The 27,632-nt window shown below is 42.9% G+C and overlaps 1 protein-coding gene across 3 annotated transcripts in view; it reads right to left on the bottom strand.

Annotated features, from left to right (window-relative positions):
• Positions 1-27,632, bottom strand: part of SPTBN1 (spectrin beta, non-erythrocytic 1) — a 209,551-nt gene that overhangs the window by 146,835 nt on the left and 35,084 nt on the right. For all 3 annotated transcript variants that reach the window (XM_044429615.1, XM_044429617.1, XM_044429618.1), the window contains exon 2: positions 7,233-7,444. In XM_044429615.1, the coding sequence (XP_044285550.1) occupies positions 7,233-7,380 (148 nt within the window). In that variant the 5' untranslated portion in view covers positions 7,381-7,444. The remainder of the gene's footprint in view (positions 1-7,232; positions 7,445-27,632) is intronic.

The raw sequence follows: 27,632 nt of genomic DNA, 5'->3' as shown, positions 1-27,632 counted from the left end.
CTTCAGATGTCCTTTGAATGTGGTTTCCAGTTCCCTCCCAAACCTTCTGCCTTTTTATGAATATCCCTTCACCACACCTTGCAGAGGTTTCCCTCCATGGATAATGCAATGTGAGTGAGTGTGCACAAGAGAGGGAAAGACTATGGCCCAGAACATACAGGTCAAACACTTTTCTCCACAGCTGGCTGGAGCATTGTGGGAGCTGTAGTCCAGCACATCTGGAGAGCACCAGGTTTGGGGAGGCCGAGATAAACAATGAGGGTCCTTTTTCCCTGTTCTGCAGAAAACGAACTGAGGTTTTGCACCAGCCAGGCTCGGATTAAAACATCTCAGACTGCAGGATTGTAAAATGGGTCTGTCAGAGCAGTCAAGAGCTGAAGGCCGCAGTGGTGGACCAGTTGTTGAATTAAGCATGGCAAGACGGCATACAATTCTGCACATACTATAAATGATTAGGCACTGCCTTATACTAAGTAGAACCACTGGTACACATAGCACATCATCATCATCATCATCATCAAAGTAAACCATATACAATTTAAAAATTCTTGCAGAAATTAAGATACATCACAATTTTGAGGCTGCTAACCAAACATTTAAAATGTTGCCAATGCATTAACAGAAATCACATGAATTGTCGGTAAAATGACCACAGATGAAAATGTAAATATGGGGTTTGTGTTCTTTATCCACAAATGCAACCCCCCACCCCCACACACTTTTTGTGGAGGAAGTTTGCAGTGGATCTAAATTTAGCACCATATCAAATCTACAGTTAGCTTCTCAAAGCACTGAAATGGGTGCCTCTTTTAGACCAGTTAAATAATTGAATCGCCCACATTGTATTATATGTCCCTTAAGTGATTGTTCCGTGTGTATTATTTATTGCTCAAGCAAGCACCCAAAGTGAAAGGAGCCTTCCAGTTGGCTTTGATGGGGTTCCTGCTAGCCTTTCTGTCACCTACGCAATATCATCATCTTTCCCAGCTGAACAGCAGGAAAGAAGTTTTAAGCACTTTCAACCCCACCTTCAATAAAAACTCCCTTGAAATCTATCCAAGTCTAGCTTTTAGCATGATTTCTTCCATGTCCAGTGTTCTGGCTTTTGCTTATTTAGCCAAAATGGCGCCACCCACACACAAAAGACAGGAATTAGCTTCCTTGGAAGAACTCAAAGGTTGAGAACAAGTACAAAACATCTTTAGAGGAAAAAAATCCAAAGCATGGGGTGGGAACCGAAAAACAGCTAACAAGGACTGGGCATGCTCAGTTGCCATGAAATAATAAGTGACTTTTGTGGAAGGGAGTGTAAAACTGGCTGCAAGGGAGAGCGGAATGGAGTATCATGGAAGTAGGCAAGCTGCAGTGTACGGTAGCATAGAACGACTCACAGGGAAATGCTTATCTGACAGTTAAAATTTGCAAAAGAAAACAAAACACACACACACACACACACACACACACACACACACACACACAAGCTTTAGCAAGTCATGTTGCCAAGCATATTTATTACTGAAAATTACGTTGGGACTGCCTTTAAGAGTGACATCCACCCAGGGCAGTGGAGGGCAATCCCCTGAGAGTCCCAACCTATTCAAAACAATCCACTGCCTCAGGCCTTGTTAGTGGTTGTGGCACATGGGCAGCTTCCGATCAGGCAGGCATCCTATGCTGTGTGAAAGAGGATGTGCAGGATACGCAACGTAGGAATTGTACATCCCAGTCTTCCAGGGTCCCCTCCAGTGCCACCCTGAGTGCATAGGGTGCAGCCACTTTTTTACCACTATGCCCCCCAGTACATTGCTGCCATGGGTGACTTGCCTGCATCACATATTTCCAGGCCAGATAAAGACCCTGCCAAGAACCCATCGTGTGTTCCCTTTATCTTGGGTGCCTGCTGGCCATTCCGTTGGCCAAGCCAGCCATCAAAATCAAAATGCCTCCAGAGCAACCATTCTGAGGCCTTTCTGAGCTTTTTGCACAACCTAGTATGACCCTTTTGACTCTGCATGGCTGTTCCAGAAGCTATTAAAAATTTAAATGCTGTCAGTGTCAGTGAGGGAGTCAGTGCAGCAGAGGGAGGTGCCTGGAAGGGGGCAAAACGTCCCACTGCTTCCAACGTTCCAACCCCTGTTTAGTGGACAAAATGCTGGGAACTGCATCAGGGAGGCCTAGGTTCAAATCCTCATTGAGCGATGAAAACAGTTACCTACTGACCTATATCTTTCCTGGATTTCCATCATACACTTCTGGAGCCCACCAGAAAAAATATTATAAATCATCTAGCTGTCATACAGTTGAAGAAAGGTGGGGCAGAAGACCCATTCAGTCCTTTCTGAGCTCCTTGGATGAGTACGAACGGGACGGGACACAGAGATGACAACCTGACCCAGCCGATCATAGGCTACATTCTGCCTGCTCATCCCAGGGGCTGATTTACTCTGTTCTGTCCTTGGCCCTGAGCACACAGAGCCTTGGTTAGCTTACCCAGTTAGGTCCCTGCTACTGCACACAACCTCCTGACGACAGTGACTTCCCCCTTATTCAGTCCACAAAATAATTCTGCCTGCACTCTCTTGCTAGAGCTGCCGAATTCCCTTGACAAATAACCATGCCTATGCAGGTGAGGTATGGTGGCCCGAGCGGGCAGCACCGCTCCCTCTTCTCCACTGACTCTACTTGCAAGCTGACCAGGGAAGCTCCAGACCCTTCTGAGCCGGCGCAATCACACCCTGCATCATGCCGTGTATTATAGCGGCATTTTGTTCAGAGGTCAGGAATGCTGGCATGCTCCCTTGGGATTTAGGAAATCATTTACAGAGTGCGTCGACATGGCTATGCAGGGCACCGCACCAAAGCAGCAGAGGGGGAATTCACACACATACACGGACGTGTGTTCCTATTACACAAACTTCTTTGGATCACATGTAGCCTGTTGCAGACGGGGATGAAATAGCTTAATAAATCAAGAGGAGAATTTGCAAGAGGGTTCTGTTATTCTGAGGAACACATCCAGCTGAGTGCATTCCAGCCTCTTCAGTGCTTAAAGAATATGTCTAAATGCTTTGGGGCATATATATTTCCATTTGAGAACTGGGCCATAACTGCCAAGATCAGGGATAATGATGCAGGGGGAAAGCTACCTTGTGTTCCAGCTACCATAGCATGAAGAAATGAATTTTGTTGGCATGGTAACTGGGTAAGCTGCATCCAAATGATGCGAACTGACCGGACTTCACAGACAGGGGCTTGCGAACACCAATGCTCCACAGCTGATTTATGTGTCTGAAAGAGTTTTCTTGATGTGCATCTGCAGAAAGCTAGACAAAACATCACCTTAACCCAAGGCCAGAAGCTGGGACACATGCTCACAGCAACGCACCTGGGCTATTGATCCTGTGATAAATTTTAACTCCAGTGGAAACAAGTGCCCATGAGTCTGTCACTTTTGTAGTGCTACCGTTCCAACTGGTTTCATGAAGTTTGGCGACTGCAGTAGAAGGGAAGTGCTGCCCCCTACAGGACCAGAGACAGATCTCGAGTTGGCCAAGCTTTTGTGGCTTATAGGCCTTCCTATGCCCTAGAATTTAGATTGGCTAGGAGTCCTATATAAACTGTTTTAGGCAAGTTGACCTGATATTTGGCAAGCCAGGATTTTCCTATGGGCTTAGGGGTGACACCTATTTCTGAGTCTCCTTCCATGCTCATTCCTGTACCCCATATCTGAACCATCTTCTCAGGATTCCATCCCCACGTTTATTCACCTCTATAACTCTGTGCATATATGCACTGTATGGAACATATGCATACCATAGGTTGTCATGGGAAGAATCACTTGTTAAGACTGCTTGTTGACATGGGGTGGATCCAAAATGCTGTTTTAGGTTGCGTTAACGGAAGTATTGCTTCCAAATCCTGTGAAGTACTAGTTCCCTTTTACTCAGAAATGGTTAGGCTTAATCTGGAGGGCTGCATCCAGTTCTGGGCACCACAGTTTAAGAAAGATGCAGACAAGCTGGAAGGGGTTCAGAGGAGGGCCACAAGGATTAGCTGGGGACAGGAAACAAAGCCTTGTGAGGACTGATTGAAAGAACTGTGCATGCTTAGCCTCAAAACTGCAGGCAAATATGATAGCACTCTACAAGGGCTTGAAAGTACTTTACAAGTTCAAAGAGGAAGGCCAGGATCTCTTCTCAAACATCCCGGAATGCAGAACATTGAATAATGGGCTCAAGTTGCAGGAAGCCAGGTTCCAAGTAGATATCAGGAAAAAATTCCTGACTATCAGAACAGTACAAGAATGGAACAAATGACCTACAGAGGTCATGGGCTTTCCCACACTAGAGGCATTCAAGATGCAGCTGGACAGCCGTCTGAACAGGATGGTTTAACTGAGGGTCCTGCACTGAGCAGGGGTTGGACCTGATGGCCCTCTGGCCACTTCCATCTCTACTATTCTGTGATCCTGTACTCAAGTCAGTCACACTGAGGTTCCACTGAAATCAACGTGGAAAGAAAGCTGTGACTCATTCGAATCCCACTGATTTCAATGAGAACTTAGTGTGACAACAGCCTGGATCAAAACTCTTAGCCCTGAGCCACTACAGTTGTTTGGCCAGAGCACCCACTGTCAAGCTAAATCTCTAATCGGCCTCCTAGGTCCCTCCAGATGTCTCGTCCTACAACGCCCCTCATCCCCAACCACTGGCCAGCTGTAGAGCAAGGATACTGAACTAGAGTTTGAAGCTATTTTAATAACACAACTTGTTCCGTAGATGGTAATAATAGTTTCCCACTTTGGATGAAAGGGAAAGAATATTGATTGAAAATTTCTTCATTTTTATCAGTTTACAGAGAAGGTGAAGAAAAATTGCTGCATTCACAAGCCAAAGGGCTCACTCTCATCTCAGCTTATTAAGCTGAATTACAATAGTATGAACACAGTAAAAAACCGAACAAATGCCTACATAAGGCATAGGGCACAAACCTATGCATGTTGAGACAGAAGAAAGTGCTACAATTCCCACCATGCCCCAGTCAGCATGGAGGTTTCCTGTTCAAACATGCATAGAGTTGCAATTAATTAATAGCATGCACGTACTACTTCTTATCTAGGCAGATTCTGGAGCAGTGGACAGTAAAAAAGGCTAAATCAAAGAAACAAATATAAAGAATATATTAAAAATATTACAACTGTGGCTAATCAGCAAGAACAGCTGCTTAGAACAGAGAGGTTTTCAGCTGGTGATACCTGCCTGACCTCCAAAAGCAGGGAATTCCATAGAAACGGGGCCAATGGACTCCAGCTGGGCCATTGATCCATTGGTGAGACAACCAGGAGAATATCCTCCAGTCAGGACTCCCTTGCACAGCCCGCTCCCAACTTACTCAGGGCTTTGTACACCAATCCAAGAACCTTCAACCTGGCCCAGTAACAAACAGACATTCACTGCAGTACTTTCCACAATGGAGTTGCATCCTGCAAATGAGTAGCTCCCAGTGACAGCCAAGTTGCTTTCTTCTGCACTAGCTCCAGCTTCTGAAGCCACCTTAAGGGCAGCTCTACAGAGAGTGCATTGCAGTAGTCCTGTTCTGAGTTTACTAGTGTCTGTAACACTGTGGCCAAGCTATTCCTGTCCAAGAGAGGCTGTAACAGACAAACCAATCAAAGAAACCAGAAGAAGACAGAAATGAATCTTCAGAAGGAATGTTGACTCTGATGGTGTCCCCACTGGCCGAATGCTACCTTTAAACCTGATTAGCAGCTGGGCTTACTTAATTTCATGCTGAGATTTCCCAACTAAATCAGCAACACATTTGTCGAGGTGGAACATTCCCATTCCCAATCAGTTACAGCCCTTGACTTTGTATGGCTATGGTTTCATCCATCATGACTTTTCTAAGCTGTGTAATCACACCTATTGATGGTATTATTTTTAATCAGCGGGAGAGGCCCTTCTCTGGGAACCCTCCATGAAGGATATTAGGAGGGTAAGTACTCGGAGGGCTTTCTCTACAGTGGCGCCCAATATATGGAATGCGCTCCCCAGAGAGGTCCGCCTGGCGCCGTCGTTATTTGTTTTTCGGTGCCAGGCCAAGACCTTTTTATTTAAACATCATTTTAATTGCTAATATTATTTATTTATTTTACATCCCTGGCCAGGACGTCTCCAATTATATTGTTTTTATATTGTTATTATTTATTTATTGTTGTGAGCCGCCCCGAGGCTTCGGCGAATGGGGCGGCATAGAAGCTTTCTAAATAGAGAGAGAGAGAGAGAGAGAGAGAAAGACAGATAGCAATCACATGTATCAAAGTTGAATAAAAGTAGAAAAAGGGACAACTAATGCATACCTGTGTTGCATTAACACATAGCTTACCATTTTGGGGTCCCCAACTTGTTGCCCGCAGATGCTGAGGCACCTGCACAGACCTCCCCAAGTGCCCATGAAGCTCCCCTGTCCTTGTCCCCCTCAAACAAGTTTTAAGAAAACCTTTGGAAAATGTTTGGGCACTCTTCTTTCCCTCCCTTTCTAACCTATCATTTGCTTTTTCTCTCCCATCGACCCCTCTAACTTCTCCGCCTCTAGGAGTGCTGTTTCACTGTGCTCATTAGCTCACAGTTTCTCTCCTTCTAGCATCTGGATGTGTTCTTTCTCTACTGCTCTGGCCTGCCGTTTCTCACTCCCTTCCTGCCTTTAGCATCAATATCTCACTCCCTACCCTTTATCTTGCAGTTTCTCCCCCTTCCTATCCTCTTGCCTTGTTCTTTCCCCTCTCCTCCAGCCACACGGTTTCCATCCTGCACCCTCCCTTTTGCCTGGTCCTGTGTGACACTCCGCGTCCTCCAAAGGGAGGCACTTTGTGGTGATGTCCACAGCAGTTCCTCAAATTCCCAGATGCACCCCTGGGTCCAAAACCAAAGAGGACCCCATGCCACTTGCCTCAAATCCAAATTCGTCGGCTGGCTACAAACCATGGCTTGGGGCAATGACTGCTTCAACACAGGGTGATTTCCTTCACTAACAGACCAGAGGCACTATTCCTATTCTACTGAGTTCCTTGTTAAAAAGCATTCCCGATAAAGGAATATCAATTCTGTTTTCGGAAAACTGTCCCCGGATTTGGCATGCACAATGCTAACATTCAATACCTATGTACCGTTGCACAAAGTCTACAGAGCAGGACTGGATAATCACAGCAGTGGTAACGAGAGTGAAATTCCTACCTGCTAAGGCTTTAATGCGAGACCTCTCAAAGAGCCGTGCGGAACTGTTCTCATTGTCCCAATCATCAACATCCCAGCGGTTGTTCACGTCACTGTATTGCTGTTGGATTTCAATATTGTCATAGTCTGTTGCTACTGTCGTCGTCATCTTGGATGCTTTTAAGCTAGCCTTGGCATCAGCTACACGTTATAAAATTCTTCTGTAAGGTGGGCTGGGGTGGGGGGCGGGAGAGAGAAGATAATTATTAGTCACTTCAGAGTTTCCAAAGAAAGAACATGCTTGAAAGTACTGGGGAAAACATATAGATATAACAAAAGATGTAACGTATTAAGGGCAATCAGGTATTGAACTACAGCTCTCAACTGCTGCTAGCCAGACATGCCAGGGCTGGGGATGCTGGGATTCGAAGCCCAACAGGTCTGGAGGAAATCTGGTTGAAGAAGGCCACTCTTGTCCCTTCCCTGCCTTCCCCTCAACATAAATCTAAAACCTGCATAGCTTGAGATTGCAATACATTTTGGAGTGCCCCTCCCAGCCCAACCTACCTGGACACTATGCTCAGCCTCTTGGGCCTTCCTCTGGGTGCCAACCCCCCAAGAGGCTCAGAAGGTGGAAACTAGGGGGAGGGTCTTTTCTGTGGTGGCCCCCCCATCTTTGGAATAGCCTGCTGTGGCCTGCCTGACACCAAATTTGGCATCTTTTCTGTGCCAGGTCAAAACAGCTCTCTTTGCAGAGGCCTTGAAAGACCTCCCTGGTCATTCAGGGGCCTGACAAGATTAGCCAGGCACGTTCTACTCTCGCCTGGGTCTTTTTAATTGTCTTGTTACTGCAGGATGTTCTATGCTATTTTAAATTATTTAAAATTCTTGTTAAGTATTCTATCCGTTGCAATTTATTGATTTTACACCTTATTGTGAATCAACCAGAGTGCTTTAGCCACAGGTGGTGTAGAAATGTAATTGATGATGATGATCATGATGGTGATGACGATGACAAAGACCTTCTTTGCATTCTTTAACTATCAACTGTTCATTTTATTTATTTATTTATTTATTTAGACAGCTTATATGCTGTTGTGAGCCGCCCCGAGACTTCGTTGCGATGGGGGCGGCATAGAAATGTTTTATATAAATAAATATGCTGCCCCCATCACAGAAGCCTCGGGGCGGCTTACAATCACAAAATCCCACATATAAATACAAAAAAATTCATCGAATAAATAAAATACATAAAATAAAATAAAATAAAATATTGGAAACAGCCTGGTCAGTTTAAAATCAACAAATCAACCTTAACAGTTAAAATAGCGTTTAAATAAAGTGATGTGCTTGGGTTACACATTATTACATTGGGTGGCAGAAAAATTAAATAAATAAAAATAAAATAAAATATACTTTAGTCATGCAATGATTTTTGTGGTCTCCTTTGAAGTGGAATTATATGTCCCCTGAAGGCAGTGGGGTCCAGCCACTAAATGTCCAGAGCACAGAGACAAGTGGCACCCTACAAGACTGGCAAATCTGCTCCAGAGGGTTGGCAGACCCCCCAGAGATGCCCCAGGGTGTACACAGAGGGATGATGTTCCACTGCACAAGCTGTTGGCCGTAGTCAAGTGAGGCGGGTTTTATGAGAAAATTTCCTATGAAAATAAGGTTAAACTGCATGCAAAATCCATTTTTATCAGGAATTTTTCAGATGATTTAAAGAGTGATCTGATTTACTAAAAATACTCTACCTTTGTGTGTAGATATGTATTTTTATTGTTGTAACCATTGGTTACAGCAGTGACCATTGAACTCAACTATTTAATAAACAAAACTTTAAAAAAAGCACCCCATATTATTTTTCCACGGCTATCGAACCTACAGCATTTGAGGAATGGCAAAAAAAGAAGTTCATTTAACATGAGTTAAATATTATATTATGCTGCGAGTTTTGTTTGAATACTTGTAAAAATTTAAAAGCAAAGGTGCTGAAAACAAACACACTACTGAAGAACAGTGCATAATATGCTGACAATTATTGATTCATTTCACAGGAATTCAATTCTCTTTCACTTAAGTTTCTGGGGCCCATATCTATTTCAACATCCCATTTTTCTGCAGCCCACTCCTGTCATGAGCTCAATAGGTCAGGATTATCAAAGATTTGCCCTTCATGTAGGTATTTGCATGACAGCAAACTGTCCACAATCTCTCTCTCTCTCTCCTCTCCCTAGCTAACTGATGCCACCTACTGACAAATTAAATGGGATTTCATTTTCACAACAACCACAGTGAAAATATATAATTTTTCTGTGAGGAACACAGCTTATAAAAGAAATTATGATAGCCTCACATATGGTGCCATTTGGACAGGTGGGCACCTCACACCTGGACTGATGCCGTAAGCCCTGAAGCAATGTTAAATCTCTGCAAAAAATATACTAACCATCTCTTTTTTGTTCTGCTTTGCTGCCTACCATACTTTCAGATAATAAAAATCCTAGAATAAAACACGGTTTATTTCTCTATTAGATTTTCACCTGCATTTCTGTGTGAAGCAAACCTTCTTAGGTTCATTTGTTTAAAATGGTATTTCAGACCTTCAGGCTCATCCAGCATAAGCTGTCAGGACAAAGCACCTTCTTCTTAGAACTGACTTTTCAAAAATCTCCCTTGCTTATTCTTCACTTTTGGACTGACATTTCCCCTAGGAGGTGCTTTCGGCCTCTGTGCTTTCTATTATGTCTGAGGAACAATGAGTAAGGATTATGCAACCAAAATTAAACCACTTGATAAGAATGTTGCTAGAGCAACGCCAGTGATTTCATGAACATTTTGCTTAGCGAGCTGGTGCAAATCGGGTTGCTTCAGTGGAAGGTCCTTTGGTTGCCCAAGGCTCTTGCACAAGGCCTTTTTACTGAATGAAACCGCACACAAATCCACTGGACTCCAGCTTGACAAGTGTGGTATGAATTGTGCAATCTGAGTATAAGCCATAAGCTGATGTGCAATTCAAGGAAATAGCGAAGGATGTAGAGCCATACTGAATCAGATCACTATGCTGTCAAGTTCAGCAATTTGTTCACACAGTGGCCAACCAGGCCCCCGGGAGAAGCTCCTGAGTAGAACGTAAAGCTTGTTCCCCAACAAGTAGGACACGCAGACATGCCACCTCTGATACTCATGTAGCCATCAGGACTAGTAAGCAACGATAGCCTTCTTCTCCATGAATTTGTCCATTCTTCAGGCCAGCCAAGATGGTAGCCATCACCACATGGTAGTCAATTCCATAAAATTAACTATGCCAAGCAGGAAACTGTACTTTCTTTTATCTGTCCTGAATCTCCCATCAATCAAGTCTATGGGATGGCACTGAGTTTAAATGTTGTAAGAGATTAGGAGACACTTCCACCAGTCCATTTTCTCCATTTTGTGCAGAAATTCCCCCTTACTGGCCTTCTTTCTAAGATAAACAGTCCCAGTTGTTCCAGCCACTCCTAAAAGAATTGCTCAAGCCACTTGATCATTTGACTGTCCCTCTCTGCATCTTTTCCAATTCTACACTCTTTTTAAAAATATGTTAAACTCAAAGGCGGGGCTAGATGAATCACCAGTTGGAATTAAGATTGCTGGGAGAAATATCAACAACCTCAGATAAGCAGATGATACCACTCTAATGGCAGAAAGTGAAGAGCAACTAAAGAGTCTCTTGATGCGGGTGAAGGAGGAGAGTGCAAAAGTTGACTTGAAACTCAACATTAAGAAAACTAAGATCATGGCAACCAGTCCTCTCACTTCCTGGCAAATAGATGGGGAAGAAATGGAGGTAGTGACAGATTTTATTTTCCTGGGCTCCAAGATCACCGCAGATGGGGACTGCAGTCAAGAAATTAAAAGACACTTACTCCTGGGGAGGAAAGCTATGACAAATCTAGACAGCATACTAAAAAGCAGAGACATCACCCTGCCAACAAAAGTGTGTATAGTCAAGGCTATGGTTTTCCCAGTTGCAATGTATGGCTGTGAAAGTTGGCCCATAAGGAAGGATGAGCACCAAAGAATTGAGGCCTTTGAATTGTGGTGCTGGCAGAGATTCCTGTGAGTCCCTCGGACAGCAAGGCGATCAAATCAGTCAGTCCTAGAGGAGATCAACCCTGACTGCTCTTTAGAAGGCCAGATCCTGAAGATGAAACTCAAATACTTTGGTCACCTAATGAGAAGGAAGGACTCCCTGGAGAAGAGTCTAATGCTGGGAACAATAATGGCAAAAGAAGAAGGGGACGGCAGAGGATGAGGTGGTTAGATGGAGTCACTGAAGCAGTTGGTGTGAGCTTGAGTGGACTCCGGGGGATGGTGGAGGACAGGAAGGCCTGGAGGAATGTTGTCCATGGGGTCACAATGGGTCGGACACGACTTCGCGACTAACAACAACAAAAACCCGAATTTAACAAATGCTGGGCAAACTGAGGTTCCTTAACCATTCTTGTTCTCACAACAAGTTCTTACTTTAATGAGGTGGCATAGCTGCCAAAAATGCATGAAAGGGCCATGCTTAATGTCTCTGGACTTCCTTGCCAAAATTGGCCAAGATAGTGCTATCTGTGCTCTTCTACTGGTGAGCAAAAACATTTTTACTCAGAAAGGCTTTAGGTGTTTGAACTGAGTTGATGCTGAAACAGGTTTTAGCCTCATGGGTACTCTTAGTTCTTTCTCACTAATTTGTTTTCCTTTCCTGTGTGGTTAACTGGTGACTTTTAAAAGTATACGTTTTTATTTTATCTGAATTTTATTGTTAGTTACTTTGCATACTATCTTAGTTAAAAGGCCGGATATCGATGTAATAAATAAATAAATACCTATTACATTCTATCAAATTTTATTATACAGACCTGTTTGAAAGACAAAATAAACCATCAAAGACATACTCATCAAGTTAAAATAAAAATAAGACAAAAGAGGATGAAAAACTAAAAAAAGAACTACACCTAAACTTACATAATTCATTTATGAATCTTTGCAAGAAATATGAGAAATTTATTTCCATTTGCTGGTATTAACTAAGAAAAGCCAAAATAAAATTCAAAAGCACTTCCTGGATATTTTAATTAAATAAGTCTAAGTAATTGATTTCATTAATCTGTGTAAAAATTATAAACCAATCCCTCCATGTGTTACAAGTTCAGTGTACCCCGCAAGAACAAAAGTATTCAATTTAAATATTATCAGAGCAGAATTCACATTTTCACTTTTCATATAGGCTTGTTTTCACAAACAGCAGATCAGGTGGCAAACCTGCTTTTCCAGTAGACTCCTTTTATCTCATGCCCTCCAGATGTTTTGCACTTCAATTCCCATCAAAGGACCACAGGGAGGAAGAACAGGGGAAGCCCTGGAGTTGCTCAGCGACAATCAGCCCCTAGACAGCAAACCAACTGTCTTCCCCACTGTGCTGCCATTTGGCTGCAGTTTGATTTAAAGCCATTGTTTCTAAATGTATACATAGAGATATATATTTATTTGTGCAAATATTGTGTGAATTTGTAACCTCTTTTTTGATGATGCTTAAGTGGCCAACTTGCTGTCTGCATTCTCTACAGGTTTGCCCAGTAAACTTGTTCTGAGACATGTTGTGTCATGATAGATGATCTTCCATAAAAAAAATTAAATAAAATTACCAAGGATCAAGAAAACTGGAAGTCAAGGTGAAAGCGCCGTGCATGACCTCTTCCCCAGAACCTATTTTCCCATCATATCCTCACACCTGCTGTCCAGCAATCATCCAAAGCAGAGGACCCGGTTCTTCTGGGGCAGGGTGACCCTATCTGGGATAAGCAATTCTTTGGCCAACCTTGCTACCCCAACGAACAACTCCATCTCTACTTATATTCATTTGTTTGATTTATGCCCCACCTTTCTACCAAGAAAACTGTTGCTCTAGGTGGGTTACAATCGTATTTGCTCCTTCAAGGGTAAGTACTTCTAAATCTCTGTAGTGAGCATGCATTGGTTTTCTTCTGGCCAGAACATGCAATGCATTTCTAAAGACTCATTTCCTGATTGTCATATTGAACGGCCTTTTTAACAATACAGATGTTATTGGATTGTTATTGAAACCAAGTTGTTAACAGGAATACCAAGGGAAAACTGCTCAGAGTGACCTCTCATAAAACAATGTATATATATAATAAAAGACAAGTAGAACCAATTTTAAAACTCTCCCAATTTACTATTCTTGAGGATATTAGCATTTTCTCTTCTCGAAGCCCATTTAAAAGTAAAATTAGAAGGCTTCCTATTACTTCCACTCTTCTATGGGCTGCATTCATCTTACGTCTGGCTGAAGATCATAAACTGTTATTGGATAATTTGGGTTTCCCAGTCCTCCCTGGAAGTTGCTGTGCAAAAGAAGGCTTTTCGTAAAGCAACACTCATGGCTGTGACTGGCATAATAAAAGCATTATAATGGGAAGAAAAAGGCAGAACCATGGAGCCAGGCTGACCTGCAGCTGAAAGAAAAGGCAGTAATAAAAGCAAGGGCAAAGGATACACATGGAGGCATTGTAAAGCAAACCTTACCAGGCTACAATTTGACTATTTTTAAAAGGTAAACACAGAACTTGAAACAATCTAGATTCCACCAGTAGGCGATACTGCCCCCCGGGGAGGCGGAAAGTTCTGGGGGAGTGATTGGTTGCTTTAACTTTGCAGTATAGCAACAGACATGATACAAAGAAAGGTGTGAGGACTCTAGGGTTGCTACTCAAGAAGAAAGGGGGCGGCAGCCCAAAAAAGTTTGGGGACCCCTGATCTAGGCTTACCATATCATCAGTGCTGTGTGCACCCCTCATTTACATCAGGTTTGACGAATGCCAGTTTCAGTTTCAAAGCAAATCTGAGGGACCATATTCACGTTGCAGAAAGGGTCAAAGACCACCTTAGTGGGGCCAAAAGATACCCCAAACACAAGCATATTTTGGCTGAAAGCCAGGCTAGGACAAGGAAAGTATTGCAGTTCCATCTCCTGGACCAGCCAACCCCAACTTGATGCCTCCCAGATGGGTCAAACTACTACCCCCAGCATCCCCGGTCAGCCATGCCACACACTTTCAATCCCTCTGACCGTAAGGGTTGGAAATTTAGAAATCAAAGCCAAGAGCAGACTTCTGTGTCTTGTGTTACGTTCTCGCTCCTTCTCTCTGTGTTTATGAACTTGCAAGAAATCTCAGAGTACAGACAGCTCTGAATAGGAACAACCATCAGTCAGATTCTCTGAGTATATAAAGGACGTGCTCAGAAAACCCTCTAGGGAAAAAATGGCTCGTTGGATCCTAGCGCCACAGCTGAAGGTCTCTGGCTGAAGGTCTCTGGCTCAGCTACTTTTTCATTTGTTCAGTGACCAACCTGATGATTTCAGCAAGTGCTTTGTAGGGGCTGAGCTGCTTTGATCAACCACAGAGTCAGCATAAAGGGGGAAAGAGCCTATTGTCTGCCATCTGCTTACAGCTGCACTTTCCAGTCGTGTGGACAGAACATATTGGAAAAAGACTTGCAAGAAATACACTGTAGGGCAAAAGGCTTTTTACATCATGTAAAGGCTGCATCGTCTAAATAGGATTTTATCTAATCTAATCTGCATCGTCTAAATAGTGCTTTTTTTTCCTCCTCTAGCATAACTGAAGGCAGTGCGCAGGGGGGTGCTGAGGGGCAGACCTCCCACTGGCTCCATGGCACAAGTGGGACCCACAACGGAGATCGACTCTTTGCCACACTAAGCCCTCCAGTGAGTGAAATACTGGTTTCTGGATCAGGGCAGGTCAGCAGTGCCCCTCTTTGCTAGCTCTGCTCACCCGCCCTGATCCAGACAAGAGTGCAGTGGTTCGTTCGTGAGCAGAGCTGGCTGGAGCCGGGGGTCAGACTAGATGGCCCGAGAGGCCCCTTCTGACTCGCTCTGTTTCTATGTTCCTGGTTCATTCCTAGAAGCATTCAATTTCTGTTGTACAAGTCATGGGTCCTGCTCAAGGAATGGATAAAAAGGGCCACAACAGTATTGCTGGGTGTGAAGCGCCCTCTTGGATGCTGCCCATAAAAGAGTTGTACCGGGGTGGGGGGGGGGGAGGTATTTAAGTGCAGTTGTCAACCTGTGGAGATGTCACGGCATAATTGGGCAGCATACCAATGTTTTAAATTAATAAATAAACCTCCCCATATGCAGTCCATGTTGAACAAATTCAGTTTTTCACTCTGATTGAACTGGTATTCATCAGAATGCTACATTGTGGGATATTTGGTAACCTTAACCAGAGAAAGTTCATGAGAAAGCCGGTTTTAAATCCATACACTTCAAAGCACATTTCAAATATTAAAAGGTTATCCATTCTCTTGGCATCTTCTTCAAAACAAAAAGAAAGCGAGAAAAGTTTATAAGAAGTAACTGGGAGTAGCATTTCGTTTTCACAGGGCTTTCAAGTACATTACCAAAGAGCAGGACATATGTGTTTACTTTCATAAATAAACCGGATTTTGGTGCATTTATCTGATAAGAACAATATAAGCAATATGATCTAAACCATCTGAGAAAGAAGACTTTAAAAAAAGAGAAACAAAAACTCCCACACACTCTCACTAGTTAATGTGAAAGAATCAAGTGGTTGGTGCTTAAATACAAAAAGGTTATAGTTGCCGTAATCCTGTCTCAACCACATCTGGATTTACTTCGCCGTGTTCATTCTCTCTTGACAGAATAATATTTGCTTTAACGAGTTATTATTCCTTTGTGAAATATCCTCTCGTCAGTTTCAGGTTACTGATAAAGCCAGAAGATTATCAAGAAGTTGTAGGATTCTGTGTGGCAGCCAAGTGAGAGGGTGACCTGCAGCCCAAAGGGGCCGGCATTGTATGCAAATGATCTGCTCACTGATGACTCTAGTACTGGGCTAATTGTACTCTCCTGACGAGTCTCAAAAATACATCATCTGTGGGACTGTAGGGTCAGAGAAACACCCATCTGCCCACAAGCAGCTAGAGCAAGGAGGCAGACCTCAGGCCAGTGGACTAAATCAGGCCTTTGAAGACTCCCCAGAATGCCACACCTCCTTCAGCACCAGCCCCTTACCTTCAAGCAGCAATTTTCTGCTGGTTCCCCAGGATTCCCACACTTCTTCTCCCTCCTAAAAGGTTGAAATGTCTTTCCAAGGGCTTAGTTACACTGCCCAACACTGGAATTCAGCCCCCAAGAGCATCTTCAAATTCGAATTCGACTCCTGGGCTGCAGGCGCTTCTCCACCCATGCACAAGAGGCAACTTGGCTAAGGACATTCGTGATTCAACAGCAGGACGGAAGAGGCTGAGCTTCTGTCAAGCCAGACCAATGCTCCATCTTTTACCCAAAGGCTCTTTTGCTTCTCTGATGTCAGCTCTTTCTGAGTTCTTCTGCCTGACATCCTTGGCAAACGGGTATGCCAAGCATGGAATCTGCCTACATCTCACAAAGGCAACAATATTTAACTAATTAACTGGCTTCATTAAACCAGGGATGAGGAACATGTGGTCCTCCAAATACTGTTGGATAGCAGCTCCCATGAGCCCTCACCTCATCCACTTTTTATCCAGACTCGACTCCTACTGATGGGAGCATCTCCTGAGCAGAGTCATGCTTCGGAAGCACACCAGATGGCAGATGAGAGTATTCCCTGTTCTCCTATCCCTCTGCAGCCCCAAATTCTCTCCCCGCAATGTAATCCTCCTGTAAGACCCTAAGAAATATGCAGGGGTAGCTGCAGGAGCTTTAGAAGGAAAAAAGACGAAAAATGACCTTCTCTGTTCCACCTGCAGGATCCCTTTGCTGAATCCAAAGCTTTCCATGGATGGGAAGTCCTTTCATTCACGGATGACTAAGTCTCAATCCAACCTATACTGGTTTTAGAAGAGCATCCAGATAAAAATGCTGCATCAGTTTTCTCAGAAGCAAATAGTGCTCCCTTGAAGCTGCCCCCACACAGGTACCTTCCTGCTGGGCCTCCTCTTCCTTCATGGATCAGACTCCTTCTCTATCCAAGGAGAAGGGTTGTGTTAAGCAGCTAGTAATCACCAGCCAACAAAACATCAGTGGGGAAAGGGGTATCACTGCTCATACGTCTTCTAGATATTAACGCTATTTAAAGAAGCTTCTTATTTCCTAATCAAAGGACTAGAGAAAAGGTCAACTTTCCTTGCTTGATCTAATGCTCAGCAGGCATGTGCTTAGAAATAGATACTGTCACAGTTTGCCATGGGAATCACTCAACTAGTCTGGGCATGTGATGGATGAACCGTTAGGGAACTGAGTTATACACCTGGAAACGGAATTCACAAATAGATTTCAATCACAGCAGCCGCTCTAAGAATATCAAGAAGTTCCACCTAGCTGGGGTCATTAAAAAAATGGTGGCTGGCACTCATGGAAAGGAAATAAAAATAAACTGGGAGGTAAGTTGCTGTTTAACTGGGGGAAAATTACAACCAGGACTGTCTGTCTAAAGGAAGCTATAGTGTAAAAAAGCTTCAAACCATGAGATTAATTTATTTAAAGCCACAGGGCTCCATTTCCTGCAGTCTGGTCAAATTCCTAGGAATTTCTGATCTCCTAACTATTACCTCCTTCCTGAAAGGGCCCTGCCAAACAAACAGGCAAAGAATTTTTGTATGACTAAGTGACTCCTATGACCACTCCTGAAGTCTCACGCTCTTTCCACCCTAATCTTGTTAGGAGGTTGTTCTTCCAATGTCGTCTTTGATGGTTAGTAAAATGGACAGCCAGCTGTGTGGCTAAATTAATCATGAGAAATTGACTTATGGGACAAGCAAGCTATCCATGTAAGGGATGTAGGGCAGACTAGCAATCACACTGAAGTCACATCGAGACACAAGGCTGTAGAGACTGCCAGTGGCAATGTGCCACAGACCCCAAAGAAAGTTTAAGCAACCTGAAGACTTTGGTTGGAATAATGCAACTTTTAAGGAAGTGTTATGATTGCAGCAAAGGGCTGCTGCACAATGGGAATAGCTACACCAGACACACCCAGGATTCAGTTTAATCTCATTATTAACCTTTACATGTTATGTTAATCATGGTACTTTAATTTTTTTGCCAGCAAGTAAAACCCATTTGAATAGATACACTTTTAAAAATACATTTAATTGCTGGTAGATTTGAGCTTGATTTTGAATGCAGATTTTACATCTCTAGGTTTCAAACTGCTGCTGCCTTTAAGTGCTTTTTGGTGTTCTGCAGATATTTTTATAAAGGAGTAATGCTGGTGTATTTTATTTAGGGTGTAAGCCTGAAGCATGTTTAGACACTGAAAAGTTCTACTGTTCCCAATATGCTCCTACCATATGCAGGACCTCTTTCTAACTTAACTGGCATAGGATTGTGCCTTTACTTATTTTATTCATTTACCAGTGTGGGGAAGTAGTTAGAATTTTGGACTAGGAGATCTGGAGATCTGACTTGCAGATGCCACTCAGCTACAAAGTGGGCCATACCTCAAGGATTCTTGAGAAGATAAAAAAGAGGAGGAGGCAAACCATGTAAACTGTCTTGGGTTCCTTGCAAGATGAATAAGGATGGGTTATAAATGCCACATAAAGATTTAAAAGTATTACTATTAAGTAATAAAATTATTTAAATTTTAAATACATTTTGCATTTATTTACAAAAATAATATAATTATATTATAGTTATAAAGATTAATATAAAAGTAAAAAAGCCCTACTCTTTAACAAATTCCTGGTGAAATGACATATACACTGAAAGCAAATTTGAAGGACAGAAAACAAGTTTTGTCTCTGAAATAAACCCCACAATGTTTGAGTGCTTTGTGCTTTTATCGCCTGTGACATTTCAAACTAAGTGACATTTCAAACTACAAAGTTATGGTTTTATTTTTGTGGTTCACCCCCTGGAGAGAAAGAAACACTAGATTAATGTGATCAATTAATGTGATCTGTGACTGAGCTGGACTACAGCCCCTCCCCGTGAAAAGGAGCCTTCCTTGTAGGTGACACACAATAGGAAAAACATCTCAAATACAGCCTTTTACGTTCCCACACAAAGATCATTTTAAATGAGGAGGAGGTCAGGTGGAAATGGAGACTGATGACGCCATTTGCCTGTCCTGCGGCTCTTAATGGTACCAGCTGCCCCCACTTCAGACCTCATGCTTGACATTTTTTTCCAGACAACTCCCCAAAAGCTGTCAGAAATCTCTCTGTTTTCCCAGTTCTGCTTGATGGAGACCAAAAAAGAGGTACTATCAGAGGAAGGCAGGCAGCAGGAAGACAGACAGACACTGGCCTTCTAATCGGCTTGCTTCTATCAGGCCACAGAGAAACTTCTGCTGAGCCAGGGCTTCCCCGCTTTCCTGCTGTCTGGACTCCTACACATACGATCACAAAGTCTGCTCCCTGTCCATTCTATTTTTTCCAGAATAGAATGTCTGGAAAAAAATCTATTTCCAATTTTGTTTGGTAAAGTCCTATCTAGATTGTATCCCACCCTTTACTTCTTCAGTCACTCAATCCCCACTCCAGCAAATAAAAGGAAGGAAAACAACTCTAGTGGGTGGTTACCTTGATAATTTCCTTGGCATTTTAGCACAAACATTGGCCATATATACATCAATTATTTGCCATCTTCCTTCAATGAACTTTGCTTAATAAAGGGATAGAGTGGCTTATCAATCTTACTTTGGACGGATTGGGTAAATCATGGGACAAAAAGATTAATGCGGCATCTTCAAATACTGTAGTATTTTTCATTATTAAGATTTAAGCCCTTTAAAAATACACATGCCCTCATAACTATGGGAAACAGCTATTGTGCCAAACAGCTATAAACCTGAAAAGATAAAACAAACATCTGTAGTGGATTTGCTCTGCCCAGGAAAAAAAAGTAGAGCGAGATATCTGGAAACATTAAGTAGATCTATTGTTTATGCCGTCATACTCCTTCCATTGGGCTTTGTCTAAATAGAAGTGTAACAAAGAGCTCATCAATTCCCCTGGATTATAAATCATATCAAGCCATAAACACTAAATTTGCAGTGAAAAAAGCACATGCATTTCTGAGATGTGAAACATCTGATTATTAATTCTGATTTGAAGTGGGGGTACTTTGGGGTTGATGAGGAGAAGCTCTGGTTTCATTAAAATGTAGTCTGGGTTGGCACATGCCCAATTCAACAGCTGCATTGCTTTGCGTCTTCCACAAGCACTCTCAAAGTTAGCCAAAACATCTATTTGTGCTGGCCAACGTCCAAAGTTTTATTATTATGTACTATTAGTTCATAGTGAGAAATGAGAGCTAAGAAGAAGAAGAAAAATTGGGGACATATGTTCTGATTTTTGAAGCTTTATCCGCCAGCCAGGAGACCGCGTATCATTTCAATCACCTGTTTGCATTTGGAAGATTGTTTTTTTAATAAGTTAGCTATGCCTACTATGCTCAGAGAATGTTTGAGACTGTCTTACTCAATAAATGAAGGAATCACTTTTGATCTCCACTGCTTTCCACCCTCAGGCTTGATCTCCACGTTAGACTTCAGGGTCCTAACCCCTGACCCAGGTTCCCCTTTGAGTAATGTGAACATGTAAAACATTCCAAAATTCATAATTATGATTTTCAAAACCCATTATTTCAGCAAATATCCTTCTCTTCCCTTGAGGATTACTGTTGTGTGCAGCTGTCTTTGAGGAACCGTTGGTGAGGTCTAAGTTAAGGGAATTGTTTCTCTTTTATGGGGAAACAAAAACCGGAAACAATCATATCTATCCACTATATTTTTACTCCATCTCATGTTAGGGGATTCTTTGATTCTTTTTGATTCTTGAGTATGTAAACACACACACACACACACACACACACACAAACACACAGCTTCTGTCCAGCGGATGTGTTTGGGTCAAGAAAATTAATGGATTTGAGATTTCTGGAATCCAGTTCCCCATGGGAGAACATAAAAACTTAGAAAACTTCTAACAATGAACTTAGATCCATTGGTTGGATCACACCAATGGTCCATCTAGTCCAGCACTCTGTATGCACAGAGCTTAAATTTCTTTATTGCCTGCAAATAGAAATATGTATTTTTAATGAAAAAATCACTTAGCATTTAGAATATGGCCTGTACTTCATGTACATTATATCAGTTATCCTTATGCTCCCCTTGACGTTCTGGTTGTCACACCCAAGAAAGGACATTATTGAGACTGAAAAATTACACAGAAGGGCAGCTAAAATGATGGAGGGGTTGCAGCTGCTCCCCTATGCAGAAGGGCTACAACTGGGGTTGTTTAGCTTAGAAAAAGGTAAGTAAGGAGGGACAAGAAAGAGCTGTTTAAAATTATGCATGTTGTTGAGAAAGTGGAGAGAGAGGCATTTCTTGCGCTTTCCCAAAGCACTGGAACCTGGGCCATTCCAACATTTTTGCAATTGAACAAATAGCTTTTTCAAAGTTTTTTAAAATTCTTTTATTACTTGTTATTCGTTTATTGTGTTTATTTCCTCCTGTTCTATGTATTTGTTTATCTATATTGTATTTTAAACCTATTGGTTTATGGTTTTTGGTTCACTAATGTTATTTTTATTCATGTTTTATATTGTACTGTGAGCTATATGGTAGCATACAAAAGTGAGAGAGAGAGAGAGAGAGAGAGAGAGAGAGAGAGAGAGAGAGAAATGTTAATGAAAGGCATGGGTAGCAGGATGCATGATCTGAATTGGGACCTTGATTGAGTGCGATTTGGGGGGACTTTGACCAAACCTGTCTATATTTATGTCCCCCCACAGCTGCCAACTTGGTCAGCAAACAGGTCTCTGATTCTCCCCAGTGGAAGCACTTCTTCCAAGTAAAGTGGCCATGTGTCCTTGTTTACAGTGGATGGTCCTTCATCCAGAGGGCTGCCAAAGAACAGTCTCCTATTCTTAAAGTGCTCCTTCTTTAAAGGGAATCCAATCCATGTCTGGTAGAAAGATAAAGAACTATCAGGAGCTCTGAAGTTGTCCTTCAACACAAACTGCTTCAGCAATAGACTGAGCAAGACACACAAATCAGGATTTCAGCCTGCTATCCTTTGGTAAGATGTACTGTTTTTCTAAGAATCATTTCTAAATTTGCATCAGTGCATGTCTATTTGCATATATAATTGGCCCTCCACCAGGTGCCTGTTCTGAGGGAGGTCTGGAAGGTGGCAGGTCCCCTCGCCATTAGAAAATTATCTCCCCGACAAGTCCCACCTGGCACCGACCTTGTCATCTTTCCAGTGCCAGGGTAAGACCTTATTCCCTGAGGCATTTAGCAGCCTATGATGAAGGTTTTAGTCAGCTATTGCTTTGCTGATTGTTTAAAACTGTTTTTAGATCTAGCTGTGACTTTCAATATGTTGGATATTTGTATGTGTATGATTTCTAACATGCATTTTTAAGGTTTTAATCTTTGTTAGCCATCCAGAGACCATCAGCTATCAGGCAGCATAAAATACAATAAATGAAATCATTATAGATTTTAATGCAAAATAGGTGTATCTTTTTGTCCTCTGTTTTAAGAATGCATGTCTGTTTGGGGGGCAATTCACAAGTGGCCACCCTAAATCCTATGCAAACAGCAGGCACAGGGGACAGGGATTGAACTAGACTGAGACCTTATCTGAGGGCAGAAGTACAGCTCCCTACTTCACAGGGAGATCCAGGGTCCCCATCCTGGCTAGGGATCCTCTACAAACTATTGACTTTTTAAATCCCATTCACACTGTTAACTGGTTTGGAGTCCCTGAGCACTACATTTTGTATTTTATGGCATAACAGGGCAGTACAGAAATTAAATTAATACTAATGATAGCCCTTCCCAACTGACATCCCTCAAGATGTGTCACGACGCAACTTCATTATCCACCAAATAGCAGAGCCATGGGCCAAGCTGGCTGGGGCATGCTGGGAATTATAGTCTGATACATCTGGTTAAAAAGGAAGGATGGCATGTGAGGAAAAGCATTGACACCCTCTCTTCTTACAAACGGATTATTAAATTATGCAGCCCAAGTTGTTGCACTGTAGATCCAAACATGACCTTGGACACAGAAATGTAATTAGCTGAACAGGGGATGCTCGTCATGCTTTGTAAAAATTGGTACAGGGATGAGCCAACCCGGATTCCACTTTGCCAGAACAGAATAGATGAAATTTAGAGTATAAGATGGCAAGGGTCCATTTCAGAATTATCGTAAGACAACTTGGAAGGTGCAAATGTGCAATGTTTTCCTGCAAATTCCAATAAACTACACTGTCCTTCCATATTTCTGGCAACTCATGAGCTCCTCCCTTCCTCCCACACGCACCACTCCTAGAGAACTGCCTTGAAGAGAAACCTCAAGAGGACAGATGTTCTCCTGGCAGCCTAGTCAGGATTTCAACATTTTATATCTTTGTTTTAGCACTTCCTGAAAAAAAAACTTTCCATCTCTTGCTAAAAGGGCAACGGAAATATGGAATTATAAGCCACCATGTCCTATGCAGAACCATGTTCTTGGGTCCCACGGTTCCCTAGCACTCATCTATTGCGTTCCTTCCTTCCTGTATAATCACACACACACAAGCTGGGTGACACCAGCAAATTTCATAACATCAAGCCTTCATTGCCAATCCAAAACTCAACAGCCCTTCGCCCTACTTCAGTCTTGGGAAAGCTGACCTCATCGGATGGACGGACAGCAATGACGCTGGCTCCAGGTTTTCGGAGGCTCTTGGGCAAGACTCCCCCACTGTAATACCTGCTCATCCCCCTTGTCCTCAGCTGTTCTTCCTCCACCCTTTCTCAGGATTGCTGCTGCTTGTCCAACTGCCATGCAGAAAGAATGTGTGTGTGTTCTCCTCTAATTATACAAGCACTCTGTGCATTAAAAAAAATCTAGCACACCTGGAAGGTTTTCTCCTTGACATGCTCCTTGCCTGTGGTCAAGAATCTCTCGTGCACACAGAAGCCCCAAGTTCTGCTATCCCCCCACCCCCATCAGCTGAAGCAGAAACATATTTAGCACCTTATTTTTGTGTGAGAGCTAAGTGACAAAATTCAAGGCAGAACTAAGCAGATGGAGTTGGGTGGCCAGAAACTGGCTTGGCTATCAATGATTCCCATCCAGTTCTAGGAAACAAAATATTGTTCAGCTGCTGCAGCGATGGAGTATGTTGATGTTCTCCCTTAGAAATAAATGATTCCTGTGGAATTTCACTCTTAAGGGGTAAAGTCTCTTCTTTGTAAAAGTGATCACGACAAAAGCAAAAAACCCCTTCCTTCATCTCTGAAATGATGTGAAGCAGCTTCTACTAAAATGGAATGTGTGTGTGCTGTAATGTGTAGCTGTCACACAATGTGCAAGAGGTGGGCATTAAAGTGCAAACATATTGACAGTTTACAAGAACCCCTTCCAATGAGTGAAGCAAGTACTCAAGAAAGGGGCAACTCTAATGGAATCAGAGGTTGTCCACTTTAAGGCAGGCCACCAGCAGTCAAAACAGTGATGGCTTATCAATCAGCACATTTCTAGATGAGTGCAACATACAGACCAGACAGCAGGCACATCATCATCCTGTCTCTCTCTCTCTTTCAGACACAAACACACACAGCCGGACCTGTCCAGCAACAGCAGTGCTTGACCTTAGCGGAACAGATGTTTGGCTAAGCCCGTGCCTGTGCGGCAGGTTTGTGGCATTTCCTTCCAGCTGGCACAGGCTGCCTACTTACATTTGCATCCAGCTATCTGTCTTCTAGCACATCTGCATTTAACCTCACAGAAAGCTATGAAGGAAAGAATGAGAAAGAGGGCCTTGTCCAAAGCCACCTGGCAAGCTGATCAGTAAATGGCACATGACTCTCCCATGCTCAAATGCGACTCTCCATCTGCACTACTACGCACTGGCCACCAATGCCGAAAGAGCCTCTTTGAACAACAGTTCAGCAGTGGAATTAGAGAGCAAATTATGGAACTATTTGGCACTGAGCTCCACCAATGGCAAACGTGTATGATACAGTCCTGCTGGAGTGTCACAGGACCGAATGCTTCCCCTCCCACAACAAAACGCTGCCTTTTCTGCATACGAAACCAAAAAACCAGAGCAAAAATTACTTACGTGTTTGTTTATATCTATATCCTATCCTTTTTCCCTGTGAAATACCCAAAGTTCTCCTCCTCTTTATTTTATCACAACAACCCTGTGAGGTAGGTTAAGCTGAGTTGGACTAGAACCCAGATCTCTTGTGTCCCAATCCACAACACCATACTGGGGGAATTATTTGAGTTTGGGAAGTCACTCAATGCTTCTGAGCAGGTGCACAGATCTGGGAACATCTTCAATGCCCCAAATGCTCCCTTGCTCATCATGAATTCTTGTCTGCCTTGAATCCTGTACCCTTCACCCTCTGTCTGAGAATGTATTGCTAAGCCGTAACTCCGGCTCTGCGTGAATTCTCATTGTGGGACTTTCTCTTGAACAAAGCAATGTGCCAATAGCCTTTCACATACGCTATTTGGTGCTGAAACAGGGCAAGCTGTGCCACAAACTCTGGCAAGCTGGATCTGAGTGACCTGCTATTCAGGATGTCGTTTTATCAGCAATTTTGTTTGTTCCCTGCATCAGTATATTTGAGTGTCTGCTTGGTTGTTTACTCAGGGAGAGGAGGGAGGAAATCTCCTAAGATTTTTTTTTTTTAGTACCAGTGTAATTTTAATTTTGTCTACTGAAGGTCCCTTAATGTTGTAAAGAATGTTTACAACTAAAAAGTGGTTGCTGATGGCCAAAGACAAAATATCTTTTCAACAGGCATTTGCAAAGGTTCCCACAATTGATACAAAGCCTAGGCAGAGAAGAGAGGATTTGCAGGTTTGTGAAAGAACAACAGAAAAGAAGCTTCAGGCAATGGCTGGATTTATACAATCGGTTTTGCAACTTATTATTTCACAGTTGCTGGCAGACTCGCCTGCCTGCCCCCCATTCGTTGACATGCTTCACGTAGCACTAAGCTCGCTGTTAACAAAGGTGCAGTAGGTTGGAAAGGCAGCAGAGTTAACGGAAGAAAAGGACATGCCAGTTACCACTTTGGGCTTCGAGAAATGAGTTCTGGCAACGAAAGGTCTGGATGTGTTGATCAAATTCCAGACAGCAAAGGAGGGTGGAGGAAACCAGGACCTATGTGCCAAGAAAGAGGGAAACAGTATTCCAGAGAAGACCTAGGGGTGTTTCACAGATGTTTTGCTGGCCTGAATGTCTTGTGACAGATTTATGTAAGATGATGCTGAGCAGATCATAGCAGTGAAACACTGTCATTTCACTGTCACTGGAGGAGTCCAACATGAGCAAATAGTCCAAAAGTTGAGGGTGGCTGAGTTGTATTCATGCAAGGGAGTGGCCACAGCTCAGTGGCAGAGCACACAGTCTGCATGCACAAGGCAGCTCTCGACAGAGCTGGAAACATCCCTGCCTGAAACCCTGAAGACCTGCTGCCAGTCAGAATCAGCAACACTAGGCTAGATGTTCTAAGAGTCTAAAGTAGCTTCTCATGTTCCAGAGGTCACTCAGACTCAAAACTAACCAGCAAGTCTAGGATAGTGAGGGTGGAGGAGCACTGTGTGTGTGTGTGGGGGGGGGTGTTTAAGCCAGAAATGGTTTTGGAGGAGGAACTGAATGGGCCAGTTACATTTCTCGTGGGAACAGGGAAGGAGCTCTTTCAGTTAGGAGGCAAGGGAGCCAACATTTTAATATTATTAAAAGTTGGATATTGCTATACTTTTCAAAGTTGGACCAAAAGGAAACACGGAAAGAGGTGGATACACAGGAGTGAGACCAAGCGAAGGGTTTCAAACCATGGGCTCTGAAAAAGTCCTCTGGCTGGGACATGGCCCCAGTGCACTAGGGCTGTGAGTTCCCAGTTCTGACCACTGGCTCTGGACAGGCTGCCATTGATGGCTGGCGGGTTGTATTTAACTTGCTGCATCACCCGCTGGCCAAGACAATGAAGTTGTTGTTGAGTTCTGCTTTGTGGGCTTTCTGGCTGCATTCCTAAATGAGTAGGATGAATAATGTCCTTGGAAACAGGTGTGGGAACAAATGACTTCACAAAGTTCAGTACAAAATTAGATATTTCTTCCACAAGGAGTATTTCATCATTCTTTATTTATGTCGATACAACAGCGGGGGCCAAATGTCATTTAGAAATCGCTTGTCTCACCTAGGTCTCTGTTCCATTTCCATCTAATTCTGAGTACTTAATATTTTATTTTTTTATAAAGTGCACATCTCAACTTTTTGCAGATGCAAACAGAAATGTCTGAGTAAGAAGCATGGGCTTGCACTCATTATAATTTGCACCCCTTAGTACTGGAACCATG

This window comes from Varanus komodoensis, unplaced genomic scaffold (assembly GCF_004798865.1).
Source record: "Varanus komodoensis strain SLA01 unplaced genomic scaffold, ASM479886v1 scaffold2, whole genome shotgun sequence".
NCBI lineage: Eukaryota > Metazoa > Chordata > Lepidosauria > Squamata > Varanidae > Varanus > Varanus komodoensis.
This window is presented reverse-complemented; position numbering and strand designations above follow the sequence as displayed.